The 18621-nt window shown below is 42.8% G+C and overlaps 1 protein-coding gene across 1 annotated transcript in view; it reads right to left on the minus strand.

Moving 5' to 3' along the window:
• The window catches only part of GAB3 (GRB2 associated binding protein 3), a 57187-nt gene that overhangs the window by 13980 nt on the left and 24586 nt on the right, over positions 1–18621 (minus strand). The window contains exons 2-4 of the mRNA XM_059910504.1: positions 15367–15670; positions 13081–13294; positions 12196–12674 (exon numbers count right to left, since the gene is read on the minus strand). Of these exons, the coding sequence (XP_059766487.1) occupies positions 12196–12674; positions 13081–13294; positions 15367–15670 (997 nt within the window). The remainder of the gene's footprint in view (positions 1–12195; positions 12675–13080; positions 13295–15366; positions 15671–18621) is intronic.

The following is an 18621-nucleotide window of genomic DNA, read 5'->3' on the forward strand; positions in this document are numbered from 1 at the left end:
CCTCAGGGCCCTGTGTGCAGCTCCAGAGAGGGAGAGAGACTTGCTACTGAGTCTAGCTGGGCAGTCAGAACGCCTTCCCCCCGCAGATGGAAAGCGGACCAGGTTTTGAAGAGGTTGCTGTATGATGGCTTCAGTTCTCTCTGTGAACTGGGGAGAGTCAGAGCAAGTAATTAACAAATGCTCGTTGCATTTGTTACGTGAATTTTCTGCACTTAGAGATGGTAGAGGCAGAGCTGGAGGTTTGAGGACAGGAGAGCAGGCGTGAAATAGCCCTTGTGATGAGCAGGAGCACGGGGTGAATAAAAGAGCGAAAGCCTTTGCAGAGCAGCGGCGCGAATCGGTGACCATGAATTTCTGAAGCAAGAGCCAGCGCCTCAGGTACAGATCCGGAGAGAGAGGAGAGCTGGATGAATCCAGGATCAGACATTTGTGAGACGGATGTGACATAAACAGTGTGACGTAAAAATTTAGAATAACTGTTGAACTGAAATAGGAGATGTCCAGAAGATAGCAAGATATATGGGCCTAGATTCAAATGAGACCTGCTTAGAGATGGCAGTCAAAACCTAAGAGTAGAGGAGATGATCTAGGTTGTAAATGTTGAGAAAAGTTTAAATATAAAATCCTAGAGACTCTCAATATTCAAAGAGTAGGAAGATGAGCACTGGCTCATGTTGAGAGAGAGCAAGCGGAGAAGGAGGAAAGTCAGGGGCCCCAGACTGCGAGAGCCCACGGGAGGAGATGGTGGCTGGTGGCGGGGAACACCGCCAAAAAGGGCCCTCAGCACGTGGGGACCGGAGCAAAGTGTCTTCCTAGAACTTGGACGTATGAAAAGCCAGGCTGCCTCTGAGAAATAAACTGAAGAGTCAACATCATCTTAAAGCAAGAGAATAACTCCCAGCTCAGAAAGATGTGATGGAGATTGATGGAATTAAGACCAGACAGTATAAAACTCTTAGAGGAAAACATAGGCAGAACACTCTCTGACATAAATCGCAGCAAGGTATTTTTTGACCCACCTCCTAGAGTAATTAAAATAAAAACAAACAAATGGAACCTAATGAAACTTAAAAGCTTTTGCACAGCAAAGGCAACCATAAACAAGACGAAAAGCTAACCCTCAGAATGGGAGAAAATATTTGCAAACGAAGCAACTGACAAAGGATTAATCTCCAAAATATACAAGCAGCTCATGCAGCTCAATATCAAAAACAAAAACCCAATCAAAAAATGGGTGGAAGACCTAAATAGACATTTCTCCAAAGAAGACATACAGATGGCCAAGAAGCACATGAAAAAATGCTCAACATCACTAATTATTAGAGAAATGCAAATCAAAACTACAATGAGGTATCACCTCACACCAATCAGAATGGCCATCATCAAAAAATCTACAAACAACAAATGCTGCAGAGGGTGTGGAGAAAAGGCAACCCTCTTGCACTGTTGGTGGGAATGTAAATTGATACAGCCACTATGGAGATCAGTATGGAGGTTCCTTAAAAAACTGAAAATAGAACTACCATATGACCCAGCAATCCCACTATTGGGCATATACCCAGAGAAAAACATAACTCAAAAAGATACATGCACCCCAATGTTCATTGCAGCTCTATTTACAATAGCCAGGACATGGAAGCAACCTAAATGTCCATTGACAGAGGAATGGATAAAGAAGATGTGGTACATATATACAATGGAATATTAGCCGTAAAAAGGAATGAAATTGGGTCATTTGTAGAGACATGGATGGACCTAGACAGTGTCATACAGAGAGTGAAGTAAGTCAGAAAGAGAAAAACAAATATCACATATTAACCCATATATGTGGAACCTAGAAAAATGGTATAGATGATCCTATTTGCAAAGCAGAAATACAGACACACATGTAGAGAAGAAATGTATAGACACCAAGGGGGAAGCGGGGTGTGGGATGAATTGGGAGATTGGGATTGACATATATACACTATTGATGTTATGTGTAAAATAGATAACTAATGAGAACCTACTGTATAGCACAGGGTAACCTACTCAATGCACTGTGGTGATGTGAATGGGAAGGGAGTCCAAAAGGGAGGGGGCAGATGTGTATGTATACGGCTGATTCATTTTGCTGTACAGTAGAAACTAACACAACATTGTAAAGAACTATTCTCCAATAAAAATTAATTTTACAAAATACTGAAATCATAATCCAAGAAAAGGTCCACAAATAAAGTAACACTCAAGTCTAATATTGAAAGGGCCCATCAAGTACCCGGAATAAATAAATGGTCAATTCTACCCAGAATGTAAAATCTATTAAAACACTATATCGATAAAAATGACAGAATGAAACAGATGAATTAAATAACCAGTTCAAAGCTAAAAAAGAACAATAGAGAAAATGAAAAGAAATCATAAAGATAAAAGCAAAAAATAATAGAGTACAGAGAAAAAGTGGAATTAATTTTAAAAAACCAAAATCTTGGTTTCCTGGGGAAAATATTTAACCTAAAGGCAACCCACTAGCCAATCTAATCAATAAAAGAGGGGGGCACAAATATGCAAAATAAGAATTGACAAGGAAAAAATTATCATTGAAACAGAGGAAATTTTTTTTTAAAAAGAGACAATTCTGCGTGCCTTTACACAAATAAATTTTAAAATCTAGATGAAATGGATAATTTTCCAAAAAATACACTACAGCAAAATTGACACAAAAAATTTCCAAAGAATAAAATAGACAAAGTTACGAAGATCAGATGGTTTCAACAGACAATTTTACCAAAACTTCAAAGACCAGACAGTCCCAATGTTTCACAAATTTGTTCAAGAGTTTAGAAAATCAAGGAATATTTCTAATTCTTTTTATGAGGCAAGTATAACTTTGGTAGCTAAACCTGATAAACATAAAATATATCAGAAAAGTACAGACTAATATCACTTATGATTAACAGTGCAAAAATCCTAAATAAAATATTAGCAAACGTCACGCCCTCTTTGAACCATTACTGTAAAACTTCTCACTACCCTCTCCAAGTTGGGACACACAGTTTTAAGGGCATTTGCCTGCTCTGGCCCCCTTTGCCTGGCAAAGCAATAAAGCTATTCTTTTCTACTTCACCCCACAAAAATATTAGCATACAGAGGAAGGTGGTATTACTGGAATGGCTGAATGAGGAGCTCAGAAAAGCCGTTCCCCAAAAAACAATGATACAAGTGTACAGAATTATTTTTAAAAAGTCAAGCACAACTATTTGGGGACTCTGAAAATTTACCCAAAGCATACAACAAAATTGTTGTATATTATATTGGGAAGGATTTATCGAAAAAAAAAAAACAACTACTGGACATCCGGTAAGAACACTGAGAATCCGTGGCATTTTAGCTTGGGGTGCTCCCATACCCCTCACCAGCTCACTCAGAAGTAGTTCTACCAGGGCAAGGCAAGTCGTGAAGACCAGAAGCTTCTTTGCCAAAGGGGTCTAATTTGATTTGCATCAAAGCATATAAAAAACTCCATTCCTCTAGGTACTATCAAAAGCATACCAACAATTCATTTCATTGGGGTTCCAGGAGAAAAGAGAGAGAAAAGCATTGAAAATGTATTTGCAGAACATATGGCTGAAAACTTCCCAAACCTAAAGAAGGAAACAGATATCCAGGTACAGGAAGCACAGAGGGTCCCAAACAAAATGAACCCAAACAGACTCACACCAAGACATATCATAATTAAAATGGCAAAAGTTAAAGATAGAGAATTCTAAAAGCAGCAAGAGAAAAATAGAGTCATTTACAAGGAAATCCCCATAAGGCTATCAGCTGATTTCTCTGCAGAAACTTTGCAGGCCAGAAGAGAGTGGAGTGATAGATTCAAAGTCCTAAAAGGGAAAAGCCTGCAACCTAGGATAATCTACCCAGCAAGATCATCGTTTAGAATCGAAGGAGAGATAAAGAGCTTCTCAGACAAGCAAAAACAAAAAGAGTTCATCAATACTAAACCTATCCTAAAAGAAATGTTAAAAGGTCTTCTCTAAGCAGAAAAGAAGGAAAAATCTATAGGAAAAGGAAAATCCCACTAGGAAAAGCAAATATATAGTAATGACTGAGGATCAACCACTTAAATAAGCCAATACAAAGATTACAATACAAAAAATTATAAAATCAACTATAACTACAATAAAGAGTTAAGGGATAGACATGAAGATGTAAAATATGACATCAAAAACGCAAAATGTGGGGGAAGGGAGTAAAAAATGTAGATCTTTTAGAATTTGTTTGAACTTAAATGACTGTCAGTTTAAAACAAGTAGATACAGTTATAGGTCAACATATATGAACCCAATGATAACCACAAACAAAAAACCTACAATAAATACACAAAGACTAAAAAGAAAGGAACACAAACATAACACTAAAGAAAATCATCAAACCACAAGGGAAGACACAAAAAGAAGAAGAAATGAACAGAGAAGACCTACAAAAACAACCGGAAAACAAGTAATAAAATGGAAATAAATACATATCTATCAATAATTACTTTAGGGGCTTCCCTGGTGGTGCAGTGGTTGAGAATCTGCCTGCTAATGCAGGGGACACAGGTTCGAGCCCTGGTCTGGGAAGATCCCACATGCCGCAGAGCAACTAGGCCCGTGAGCCACAACTACTGAGCCTGCGCGTCTGGAGCCTGTGCTCCGCAACAAGAGAGGCCATGATAGTGCGAGGCCCACGCACCGCGATGAAGAGTGGCCCCCGCTTGCCACAACTAGAGAAAGCCCTCGCACAGAAACGAAGACCCAACACAACCAAAAAAAAATTAATTAATTAAAAAAAAAAAGAATAGCTCTTTAAAAAAAAAATTGCTTTAAATGTCAATGGGCTAAATGCTCCGATCAAAAGACACAGGCTGGCTGATCAGATTAAAAACAAGATTCTTCAATATGCTACCTACAAGAGACTCACTTCAGGGCTAAAGACACACAAAGACTGAATGTGAAGGGATGGAAAAAAATATTTCATGCCAACAGAAATAATAAAAAAAGTGGGAGTAGCAATACTTCTATCAGACAAGACAGACTTTAAAACAAAAGCTATAACAAAAGACAAAGAAGGACACTATATAATGATAAAGGGATCGATAAAAAGAGAGGATATTACACTCATTAACAAATATGCACCCAATACAGGAGCCCCTAAATATATAAAGCAAATACTAACAGACATAAAGGAAGAATTGACAGTAACACAATAATAGTAGGGGACTTTTACATCCCACTGACATCAATGGACAGATCATCCAGACAGAAACTCAGTAAGGCAACAGTGGTCTTAAATGACACAATAGACTGGTTGGACTTAATATCTACAGGACATTGAATCCAAAAACAGCAGAATACACATTTTTTTCAAGTGCACATGGAATGTTCTCCAGGATAAATCACATGCTAGGCCACAGAACAAGTCTCAACAAATTTAAGAGGATAGAAATTATATCAAGTATTTTTCCAACAACGGTATGAAACTAGAAATCAATTATAGAAAGAAAAATAGGAAAAGCACAAATGTGTGAAGACTAACCAATATGCTAATAAAGATCAATGGGTCAATGAAGAAGTCAAAGAGGAAATCAGAAAATAACTTGAGACAAGTTAAAATGGAAACACAACACTCCAAAATCTATGGAATGCAGCAAAAGCAGTTCTAAGAGGGAAGTTTACAGCAATACAGGCCTTCCTCAAGAAACAAGAAAAATCTCAAATAAACAACCTAACCTACCACCTAAAAGAATTAGAAAAAGAAGAACAAACAAAGGCCAAAGTCAGCAGAAGGAAGGAAATAATAAAGATCAGAGAGGAAATAAATAAAATAGAGATCAAAAAACAATAGAAAAGTTCAATGAAACCAAGAGCTGCTTTTTTGAAAAGATAAACAAAATTCATAAACCTTTAGCCAGGCTCACCAAGAAGTAAAGAGAGAGGGCCCAAATTAACAAAATAAATGAAACAAGAGAAATAACAACTGATACCACAGAGATTTAAAAAATCTTAAAAGAATAGTACAAATAGTTACATGCCAAAGAATTGGAAAATTTCTAGAAATATACAACCTGCCAAGATTGAAACAAGAAGAACCACACAATTTGAACAGACCAATCACTAGTAGTGAAAATGAATTTGTATTAAAAAAAAAAAAAACAACTCCCAGAAAATAAAACTCCAAGGCCAAATGGCTTCACAGGGGAATTCTAACAAACATATAAAGAAGAACTAATACTTATCCTTATCAAACTATTCCAAATAATTGAAGAGGACGGAACACTCCCAAATTCATTCTACAAGGCCACCATTACCTTGATACCAAAACCAAACAAAGACACTACAAAAAAAGAAAATTACAGGCCAATATCTTTGATGAATATAGATGCAAAAATCCTTAATAAAATATTAGCAAACTAAATCCAACAATATATAAAAAGGATCATATACCATCAAAGGATCAAGTTGGATTTATTCCAGAAACACAAGGATGGTTCAATTTTTGCAAATCAATCAATGTGATACACCACATTAACAAAAGGAAGGATAAAAATCACATGATCATCTCAATAGACACAGAAAAATCATTTGACAAAATTTAACATCCATTCATGATAAAAACTCTCTTCAAGGTGGGTATAGAAGGAACATATCTCAACACAATAAAGGGAATGTATGACAAACCCACAGCTAACATTATACTTAACGGTGAAAAGCTGAAAACCTTTCCTCTAAATTCAGGAACAAGACAAGGATGCCCACTCTTGCCACTTCTATTTAACATAGTATTGGAAGTCCTAGCAACAGCAGTCAGACAAGAAATAGAAATAAAAAGCAACCAAGTTGGAAAGGAAGAAGTAAACAGTATTTGCTGATGACATGATACTTTATATAGAAAACCCTAAAGTCTCCACAAAAAACTATTAGAACTAATAAATGAATTCAGCAAAGTTGCAGCATACAAGATTAATATACAGAAATCTGTCATATTTCTATACACTAATAATGAACTATCAGAAAGAGAAAGCAAGAAAATGATCTTGTTTAAAATCGCATCAAAAAGAATAAAATAACTAAGAATAAACTTAACCAAGGAGGTGAAAGACCTATACTCTGAAAATTATACAACACTGAGGATGATACAAACTCATGAAAAGATATCTTGCGCTCTTGGATTGGAAAAATTAATATTGTTAAAGTGTCCGTACGACCCAAAGCAATCTACAGATTTAATGCAATCCTTATCAAAATACCCATATTTTTCACAGAACTGGAACAAATAATCCCAAAATTCATATGGATTTTTATCCTGAATGAAACTATGAAAGACCCTGAAATGCCAAAGCAATCCTGAGGAAAAAGAACAAAGCAGGAGGCATAACCCTCCCAGACTTAACACAATACTACAAAGCTACATTAATCAAAACAGAATGATACTGCCACAAAAACAGACACATAGATCAATGCAACAGAATAGAGAGCCCAGAAATAAACCCACACACCTATGGTCAATTAATCTACAACAAAGGAGGCAAGAATATACAGTGGAGAAAAGACAGTCTCTTCAATAAGTGGTGCTGGGAAAGCTGGACAGCTACATGTAAAACAGTGAGATTAGAACATTTCCTCACACCATATACAAAAATAAACTCAAAATGGATTAAAGACCTAACTGCAAGATCTGAAACCATAAAACTCCTAGAAGAGAACATAGAACACTCTTTGCCATAAATCATAGCAATATTTTTTGGAGCTAACTTCTAAGGAAAAGAAATAAAAGCAAAATAAACAAACAGGACCTAATTAAACTTAAAAAGCTTTTGCACAGCAAAGGAAACCACCAACAAAACAAAAAGCAACCTGCAGAATGAGAGAAAATATTTGCACATGATATGACCAACAAGGGTTTAATATTCAAAATATATAAACAGCTCATAAAACTCAATGTCAAAAAAACAAACAACCTGATTTTAAAATGGGCAGAAGACGTGAATAGACATTTTTCCAAAGAAAACATACAGATAGCCAACAGGCACATGAAAAGATGCTCCAAATTTCTAATTATTAGAGAAATGCAAATCAAAACCACAATGAGGTATCACCTCATACCTGTCAGAATGGCTATCATCAAAAAGGCAACAAATAACAAAGGCTGGTGAGGATGTGGATGAAAGAGAACCCTTGTACACTGTTGGTGGAAATGTAAATTGGTGTAGTCACTATGGAAAAATAGCATGAAGGTTCCTCAGAAAACTAAAACTAGAGCTACCATATGATCCAGCAATCCCACTGCTGGGCAAATATCAGGAAAAAATGAAAACTCTAATTCAAAAAGACACATGCACCCCATTGTTCATAGCAGCAGTATTTAAAATAGCCAAGACATGGAAGCAACCTAAGTGTCCATCAACAGAGGAATGGATAAAGAAGATGTGGTACATATATACAATGGAATATTACTCAGCCATAAAAATGAATGAAATTCTATCATTTGCAGCCATGTGGATGGCTCTTATGCTTAGTGAAATAAGTAAGTCAGACAGAGAAAGACAAATACTGTATGATATCATTTGTATGTGGAATCTAAAAAATAAATAAATGTATTATAGCAAAACGGAAGCAGACTCACAGATATAGAGAACAAACTAGTGTTTACCAGTGGGCAGAGGGAAAGGGGGAGGGGCAAGATAAGGTAGGGGATTAAGAGGTACAAACTACTATGTATAAAATAGATAAGCAACAAGGATATATTGTACAGCACAGGGAATTATAGCCATTACTTTGGAATAACTTTTTTATTTTTGGCCACGCTGCACAGATTGCAGGATCTCAGTTCCCCAACCAGGGACTGAACCCGGGCCCTGGCAGTGAGAGCGCCGAGTCCTAACCACTGGGCTGCCAGGGAAGTCCCTGTAATAACTTTTAATGGAGTATAATCTTTAAAAATACTGAATCACTATGCTATACACCTGAAACTAATATAATATTGTAAACCAGCTATACTGCAAAAAATAATTGGCCAGCGAAGTTCTTCACGTTAACAGGATAAAGGGGAAAAAAATCACATGATCATAAAATGTGTCAATAAATTCAATACCCTTTCATGATTTAAAAAAATAACATTTGGCAAAGTAGGAATATCAGAGAATGTCCTTAATCTAATGAATGGCGTCTATAAAAGTCTGCTGCAAACCACATTACAATGGTGAAACATTGGAAGCTTTCCATGTGAGATCGGGAATAAGACAAGGACCCCTGTTATTAATACTACTATTCAAAGATGTCCTGGCCTTCCTAGCCCAAGCAGTGACATAAGAAAAAGAAAATGAAAGATATGTTATAAAAGAAAAAACAAAGTTATTAGTATTTGCATGTGATATGATTGTATACAAAGAAAATGCAAATAAATATATAGTTTAGAAAAGGTAGATACAAAATCAAAATATAAAGCTGATTTATTTGTATGCAACAGCAAAGAAATTATTTAAAGTAAAATACCATTGGCAATCATGTAAAAAATAACAAATGCATGGGAATACATTAATGAGATATGCAAGACTTCACTAAAAACCATAAAAATAAGAAGGGGAATTCCCTGGTGGTTCAGTGGTTAGGACTCTGCGCTTTCACTCCTAGTTGAGAGTATGGCATTGGGGGAGGGGGAACTGGATGAAGGTCTGAAGGTGGTCAAAAAGTACAAACCTTCAATTCTAAGATAAATAAGTACTAGGGATGGAATGCAGGACAAGATAAATATAAATAACAGTGCTGCATGTCATATATGAAAGCTGTTAACAAGAGTAACTCCTAAGAGTTCTCATCAGAAGGAAAAATTTTTTTCTATTTGTTTAATGTTGTATCTACATGAGATGACAGATGCTCACAAAACTTACTGTGGTCATCATTTCACGATGTATACAAGTCAAATCATTCTGTATTCCTTAAACTCATACAGTGCTGTACGTCAATTACATCTCAATAAAACCGGAAGAAAAATAAAAGAAGGATAAGGGATGTAGGCACGATAGATCCCAGTGGGCCTTGCACGCTATGCTAAGAAATTTAGATTTTATTCCAAGTGCAAAGAGAAGTCGTTAGATTGGTTTTTAGCAAGGAACTGACTATCTGATTTACATTTTTTAAGAGACCGCTTGACTGCGTGTGGAAAACAGATTAGAGGCAGGCAAGAATGGTGGTGGTGTGATCTCAGGATAACGAGTTGTATTACAGTAAATATATTCAGATTTCATTTATGCTTTATAAAGAAGAGATAGTATATATTTCTGTATTGTTTAATTGTTCCCAGAAATTCTTCCCGTTCGACACTGTTTGGGCAGAAGCAACAAGGTGGCTGAATCCCAAAATCGTCATGAAATCAAGAAATTAAACCATGACGACTCGGAGAGCAAGCAGCTGAATGCAACAGAATGTGTTGCACTTGGAAAAGTGATGACAACACAACCCCCGCTTGTGTCATTTCACTGAGACTCATCACCTGAATAAGAGGTGAGATCCATCAACGAATTGGGTGACCATGACAGCAGCTTGTCTCTCTTTGACAAGCACACCTTGGAACATGGTGACAATGAGCCAGCCTCGGGGGGTGACTTCCCTGGTCGCCAAGGCGGGGCATGAATGTCGTGGTTACCTTTACCTTTTCTATAAGTTGTACCAAAACACACACTTAAGTTCTTTCATTTCTACTATTCCTTCCAATAAAATAATTTAGTAGCCCCTTCCCCCCCAAAAAAGAGAGTGGCAGTGGTGGAGGCTGGAGCAGGGGGCCCGACGGGAGACAGCAGAGCTGAGACGCACACTCCCCGCCACGGGCACTTCACCGACGGCAGAGGGGGGCTGGAGAGCCGCGGGGACAGTCAAGGCTGCCAGGTCACTGGAGCTCCACGGGGATGGGAACGAACCTGACCCCACTCTGCCGCCGCGTACAGACATCGGTTCCTGGGGGAGCTCCATGGGGAAGGCAGAACGATCCATGGCACGCGTCCCCTCTGCCTTATCAGAGCCATTTGGCTTCTGTCCAGCACTGTTGTTTTGGTCTTGGTTTCATGGTCGAAACCTCCATTTCCATGAGTTTTAGCCTTTGTTTACCTTTGTGTAAAAGAGTCCAACGTTTGGATGGAGATAGAGGAGAGGAGAGGGGAGAGAGAGAGGGAGGGAGGGAGGGAGAGAGGGAGAGAGAGGGGGAGGGAGGGAGGGAGAGAGGGAGAGAGAGAGGGAGGGAGGGAGGGAGAGAGGGAGAGAGAGGGGGAGGGAGGGAGGGAGGGAGAGAGGGAGGGAGAGGGAGGGAGGGAGGGAGGGAGAGAGAGAGGGAGGGAGGGAGGGAGGGAGGGAGAGAGAGAGGGAGGGAGGGAGAGAGAGAGAGGGAGGGAGGGAGGGAGAGAGGGAGGGAGGGAGGGAGGGAGGGAGGGAGAGAGAGAGGGAGGGAGGGAGGGAGGGAGAGAGGGAGGGAGAGAGGGAGGGAGGGAGAGAGGGAGGGAGGGAGGGAGAGAGGGAGGGAGAGAGGGAGAGAGGGAGGGAGGGAGGGAGGGAGGGCGCATGCAAGGCAACCCTGTGAGAATCAACCGATTTCCAGAAAAAGGCCAAACAGGGACCAAGCTGATAGGGCTGGTTTAGCATTATCTTGATGGTGATAGCTTGGCAAAAAGCCACATCACTTCAGCCAGGTAGAATTTGGAAAGAACATGTCAGGTGGGAAGATAGATGAGGCTGATTGGATTGTTGAAAAATAGAGACAAGAGGTATGGTCTCCCACCTCAGCGCTCAGTCTGCATGTGAAAGGAAACGGATGGAACTGGGCCCAGCTGAGGCAAAAGACACCACCTTCTGTACCAAGTGGATCCCGGAGTGGCTCCAAACAAACACCAGGAGCGTGGGCTCAGGCGGGGAGCCCATCGTGTGGGCAAGGGCATGACTAGGGGACCAGGGATCTGACTTCTTGCAGCATCTACAGGGACCCACGTACACCTCTCCCGGCGGGGCGGGTGGGGAGCCGGGGAGTGAGGGCTGCTGCTCGGGGTGTGCACTTCCAGCCGGGGCCTGACCCTGCCGGGGCACTGGGCTGGCCTGAGCGAAGGACGCTGGACAACGTCCTCATGTGGACACAAGGAGGAAAGAGGAGCCAGGCTTGTCTCGGTACCGAAGTTTAGCATCTGACACTTACCTTTCCAGGTTCTCATGTTATCTAAACCGGAGAGAGAGATTCTTCTCGGTACCACAGCGCCTTCTGGCTTCTTGATGCCACCGGGCCCACCACACGGGAGCTGCTCCTCGTGGCGCCGTTCAGAGAGATGGCTCGGCTTAGGGGGGCGGGGAGGTGGCGTGTTGGACATAACATCTAGTCCTTTTACCCCATAGGGCAAGGAAGCTTGGTTTTGATCTCCCTGGACGGTGGAATTTAAGGAAGTTTCCAGCACTGGTAAAGAAAAGTGGTCCCTGGACGGGCCATTGACATCTCTTGTCCAGATCAGGGCAGCCTGGGGCCTCGTGGAAGGGGCCTCTTGAGAATTGTTCCCAGGGCGTGAGGGGCAGGCCAGGTTCCCGGAGGGCAGTGGCTGCGGGCCGTCCACAAAAACGTCGTCGAAGGACACCTGTTCCAGGGAGCGCTCCGAGTTTGACCAGCTGTCACATCTGGTGGGGAGACTGAGGGAAGAAAAGCACATACATTTGACTGAGAGGCAGCAAGTCCCCGGCAGCGGTAGTTGGTACTGCTACACCCTTGGCAGAAGTCTGAAGGAGAAAGCCACCCACCCACCCATGCCTCTAATGTCGCCTCTACAACCCTCGGTGACACCAACCCCTTGATGCAGGGGAAAAAATGGCTCGTTGATTTTTTTCATCCTCTAAGTGTAAGATACGTATGAAAATGCAAGGTTAGAAAGGAAAGCCACAGTGCTGAAATGCATGAGTCATTCTATTTGGTGTGCCACAAGCTTCGGCCTCGGTAGTGGTTGATAGGGATCTGTCCCTGCCCTGGCGGCAGCAGGAAGAGAGGGGAGTGCACATACACCCACTAAAAGATGCTACAGCTCAACGGCCGGAGGCGTACCTGGCGTGGTGCAGTCTTCCCGTCTCGCAGTTGGACAGAATCAGATAATCAGGAAGGAAGAGAAACCCTGACTCACTTCCGGTTTTCTCAGTGGCTACCGTACTAGTGCTCGGGTCATCTCTTGGCAGGGAGCTGACAGCAGGGGCGGTGTGAAGGGAGCTGGCGGCGGAGGGCTGCACGCAGAAAGGCGCGCGAGAGCCGCTCTCCACAGAATCTGCAGGAGAAATCATTTCCCAGCTGAACGTTTAAGAATGGCTAGAACACAGTTTCTCAAATGGCATCTAAGAGGTCAAAGAGAAGATGCAAATCACAGCTGGTGTTTGTACTGATGGAGGAGACCGTTTCCCCAAGCTATAAACAATGTCTGGGGAAGAAGGCCAATGTTCCAAGAGTGAAGTGCTGAATCAATTAAGAGCAAAAAACCCAAGGATTCTTGGCCTAAAAATCTGCAGTTAGATAGTCTACACACAGCCTCTTCATGGCCCTCGGCCACAGCTCTGCATCACTGTTTATTCACTCAACAAATATACTTACATTTTATATATATATATATACACACACATATTTATGCGTAACAAATATATGTACACAGACTTACATAAGCATTTGTGCACATATGCAGACATGCATATGTAGATATATGTCTATTTATGTCTATATACATACCTACTCTTGCACCTACTATGTGCCTGGAACCGTTCTAACTCTGCCCTCACAGCGTTAATGATTGACTGTTAGTGATGTCTAACGAAAAGGAATGAAAGAAACAAAGTGTTGTGATGGCTGGTAAAGTCCACATTCATAAACTCCCAATGAAAGGCCTGCTTCTATTTCCCTTTTGAACCAAGTTGGCAGGAATTCAGGATTCCTGAGTCAGAGTGGCCCAGAACTGCCTGGGTTCAAGTCCAGGCTCTAGTACCTAGCTGTCCTGACCTTGGGCAAGTCACCTGCTTGCTCCAAGCTTCCTTATCTGTAAAGTGCCTACGCTCATAGTACATATGCCACAGAATCGGTCTGGGGATGAGACGAGCTAATACAGGCTTGGTTCTCAGATGAAGAGGACTTAGCTCCTACATCCTCGTCAAAACTGAGGGGGGCTACAGGGAACAAAAGAGGTCATGGAGGGTTCTGGCTTCCTCCAACTTCAGGCCAGAGCTTTCTGTTTTCTGCCTGGTGCCTTACTTGTTTCTGTTCCCCTTAGGATATTGGGACACATGTTATGTATCTATATTTTAGCATAACTCCCAGATGAGGAAACAAACAGAGGAGACACATAACATGACGCGAAGATATGTATCTAGTGTGGGCTGAATGTATGGACTGGGGTGAAGCGTGAGCAGCGGTGTGACTGAGTAGCTTCACTTAGTAAGCTTCCCTGGGTCATGAAAAGAAAAGGACTTCGCTGGCAGGAAGCACACACACCCTCACGTCTGTCTAAAGAGAGATGCAACTCTGACTCTTCCGCGCCACCTAGCGTTAGAATGTGGGTATTTCAGTGGCAGATGATAAGCATACAGTAACGAGGCAAATGCTGAAGCAACTGCAGGCCATGGGATTTAGGGGTAAGGTTCTGCCGGCTAGACTAAGAGACTAAAAGAAAGCAGATTCGAAGTCTCATAGTTTGAAGATCAGGGCATGGTGCCAGGGCCTCAAGAACAAAATCCATGAAGAGGAGTTCACTGTAACCCCAAGTGCTTTATACCCAGTATATTATATAGAAAGGGCAGTGTGTGTGTGTGTGTGTGTGTGTGTGTGTGTGTGTGTAAAAGAGAGAGAGCAAGAGTGAGAGAAAAAGCGCCTCATGGGTCATTTGCTTCCACTGCCCAGAAATGGCTCACAGCAAACTTAGAGCTCATTTCCGTTGCAGAGACCTTGAGCCACTTGGAGATAAGAGGAAACGTTACCTGCCTACGACAAGTAGCTTAGTTCTGTCTTTCTACCTTCTAGTACTGAACAACCCAGTAGGCAACAGAAAAGCTGGAGTTCCTAGAATTTTTAAAAGACAGCGATATTTGATATTTCTAGAAAAACCGGCAGCAGCAGCATGGGGAAAATCAGGGCCGTACAGGACGTCCCCACCCACGTTTTGCTTTCACTGCATGCGCTCCCTGTAGCTCACGAGAGCAAAGCCAAGCTGCGGCTCTGAAGCCACCGAAGTGGCCCATCACGCTCCGCGGGCAGCGCGCGTGGCTCGCGGCTCGGCCGCCGGGTCCTTTCCGGAGCTCCTCGGCGCAAGCGCAGCGGCCCCCGCCCCCCTTAGCCTCAGGAGCCCCCGTCCGCTCTTACCTGCTATGTCATCCAGGTGGCCGAGGTTGCACACCTGACTGATGCTGTGCACCCACACCTGCATTTCCTCCTCCGTCTTGGCCACCAGATAGAACGTGCGAGATGCAGTCTTGACAACGAACACGAAATGGTTCTGGAATTCCTTACGAAGGAAGCCCGGGCCCACGTGCTTCCAGACGGCGCACTCGCTGAGGTCGATGGCGCGGATGGGCTTGCGGGCGCGCTGGCTGCGGTAGTACTCCAGGACGTCGCGGTCACCGCTCAGGCGGCCCCGCCGCAGCACGAACCAGCGCCTGCGCCAGGCCTGCGGGGAGGCAAGCGGACACGGCTTCTCAGACTCCGCCGGACGGACGAGGACACCGCCTGCCGTAACAGCGAGGCGCGAGGCCCAGCCGGCGGCGGCGTTGGATGAAAAGGACGCGCGCAGCCTCTTCAAGTCGGCTTTCGTCAGTGATTTTAATGATCGGTCATCGCTGGGGAGTGTAGTGATGGGACCCACACCCCCAGGTCGATGAGAACTATGCAGTCATCACAAGTGATGCAGCAAAGGCATGCAGTACAAATTTATGTGTGCCCATGCTTTTTTTTTAAAAAAACAACTTAATAATGAAAAACAAGAAGGAAGCTTTCTTATCACTGTCTACCTCAAGCCAAAAGCCAGTATCATACAGTCAAATCAGTGCCATCTAACGTGGTCATTTAACTTGTAGAGAATTGCTCAACAAGTAAAGAAAAATAGTGTACACTGGAGAGGAAAGAGGATTATCATTAGCCGAGGTTGATGTGATTGTCTTTCTTTAAAATCCCCAATGAAGATTAAAATACAAGTAGAATTCTCAGAGAATTAAGTAACGTGCTGGTTCTGCTTCCTATGTGAGAGACTGTTTTCTAAGGGCTTTACCATAACCTATTTCATCTCCAAAACTATCCTATGGGACAGGTAACTATTTTTATGTCCATTTTATGTATGAAAACATTGAGGTTCAGAGAAATTCATGAGCCCAAGGTCACACAGCTAAGAAGCTGTAGGAATAGATTTGAACTCAAGTGAGGGTGGAAGGATCACTAAATATGAAGTAAAAAAAATAGAGAGAGGGGACTGTGGGCAATTCTTTAGAGATGTCTGATTGTAAAGGGGGAGAGCTCTGGGGTCCAGGGATTTTTTTAAAGATGGAAGACACTTCTGCATCCACCCCCTAGGTCAGCCCGTCATAAAGGCTGGGGGCCGGGGCATGGGGCAGGCATTGTCTGGCCTAAAGCGATGCTCTATTCCCCGCTGAGAAGCACCATGACAATAGGAATCTGGGAAAGAGCCAAGCCTTGAGGTCAGATGATCTGGCAAAGCTTACCATGACCAAAAAAGAAAAGAGAATGATGCTCTGCGTGCCACTGCAGCTTCAGGTGTGCCTGACTTGTTTATATGCCCACCGGCTTTCACCCAGAGGCCCGGAGAAAAGGGAATGGGCACCGTGTGCAGTGTTCTCAGCTCCCTCCCTGCCCAGGGGCTGGGAGATCTGAGGCAGCAGAGAATCTGATGCGGCCATGAAGAGGGAGAGGCGGCTCTCACACGCGACCTGCAATCAGGGCTCAGAATTGAAAGCTGCTTTGAGGCCATGGCAAGAGGCAGCATCAGAAGGGTGGCGGTCACCCCACATGCGGTTGGGACAGGGAGGAGGAAACCGTGCCTTTAATGATGGTGTAAAGCTCTAAGGAGAGATCTGGCCACTTGAAAGAGGGACAAAGCAGTGTAATTAAGTCTTTGTTTTTAAGACAAGAGAAATCACAGCATGTTTGTAGGTTCCTGAGTGATGGAAGAGGGAGAGAAGCATTAATCATTCAATAAATTCCTGTCACAAAAACATGGTACTGGATAGGGTGGAGGGAGCTCCAGCATCACCGTCAGGATGAGAGAACGCCCTGGGGTGCCCGGGGTACCCCAAACTTTCCAAAGGCCACTTCGGTAGGGAAATGTGAAGAGGAACTTTGTTGTACTTCCCAAAAATGATTCTAAAAGAGGAAGTCAAACTGGATGCTGAAACAAGTTTCAAGTTAACTGCTCTTAGTTTTATAGAAACACATTTCTTATCCTTTAATAACAGTGTTGGTGGGCAGTGGGGGAGGGGTCCACAATGCATCCTGCCAGATGGTGGAGATGGGGAAGGGGGTTAGAACTGGTCCCTGAAAGAGCTCACCATGTAGCTGGGATGCCGAGAGGGGTGGAAATATGAAATGGGTAGATTTCAACCCCGGGTAACGAGCGCGCTCTGGTAGGAGAAGAATGACCCAGACATTCATTCAGCAATTATCTGTTGACACCCTAATATGCTGGCCACTGCTCAACAAGCCACGGGCCCTGCCACTCAGTCTCGTGGGCAGCAGGGGAAGTGGGCATATGGATAAACAGACAACTGCAGTCAGCGAGATCAGTGCTATAATAAGGGAGAGCCAAAATGCTGCGGGCACACACAAGAGGCACCCTCCGGGACGACGTGGGAGCCAAGCTGAGATTGAAGAAGGGCCCAGGAAGCAGCAGCGTCCAGCACAGTCTGCACGCGAAACTCGCCAGCACGCCCTCCCTCAGGTTTTTAAATCTCTGCCTAAGAGTTGTGATTATAGAAAAGCAGAAATAACGTGTTCTTGGAGCTCTTTGCTAAGTAGGTGAAACCAGGCTTCTGGGCTTCTGGAAGTGAGAGACATGTGACAAAGACCCTTGAGAGCAAGCAGCCAGCACCAAAGTGAAGCTCTTCATAGTAACACTGTTCCACAAGGAAGTTATCAAAAGGACTCAGGAGCCAACCTGAAGATACTCCCACTGGTCGAAGATGGAACAATTCGAGCTTTAATAAATATAATAATTACGGTGGCTTGAAATCCATCAGATATGTTTAAATCTGGGAGTTCATCATGATATTAAAAGAGAAAAAAGAATTTGTCATCCTCAGAGGCTGTGATGGAACCACTTCATTATCTTTTCATAAATGTATTCTGCTTAACAAAGGAAAACCAATGATAGAATTAGAATCTCACCATTCTGCTCTCCACAGTGAAATCATAGGTAGAGGTGTTCAGCCTCAACAGTTGCTAACTTATGAAGAGGAACGAGCAGACGTGAAAGTTCCACCCGCAAAGTCAGACAGTGGGAAATTCTGTGATCAAAGGCCCAGGTTCTTCAACAGATAAATGACAAGAAAAAGAAAGGACAGAGGTGATCTATGGAGCAAATGAGTCTTAAAAGATGTATCAGAAATTTTCTGT

This window comes from Balaenoptera ricei, chromosome X (assembly GCF_028023285.1).
Source record: "Balaenoptera ricei isolate mBalRic1 chromosome X, mBalRic1.hap2, whole genome shotgun sequence".
In the NCBI taxonomy this organism is placed as follows: Eukaryota; Metazoa; Chordata; class Mammalia; order Artiodactyla; family Balaenopteridae; genus Balaenoptera; species Balaenoptera ricei.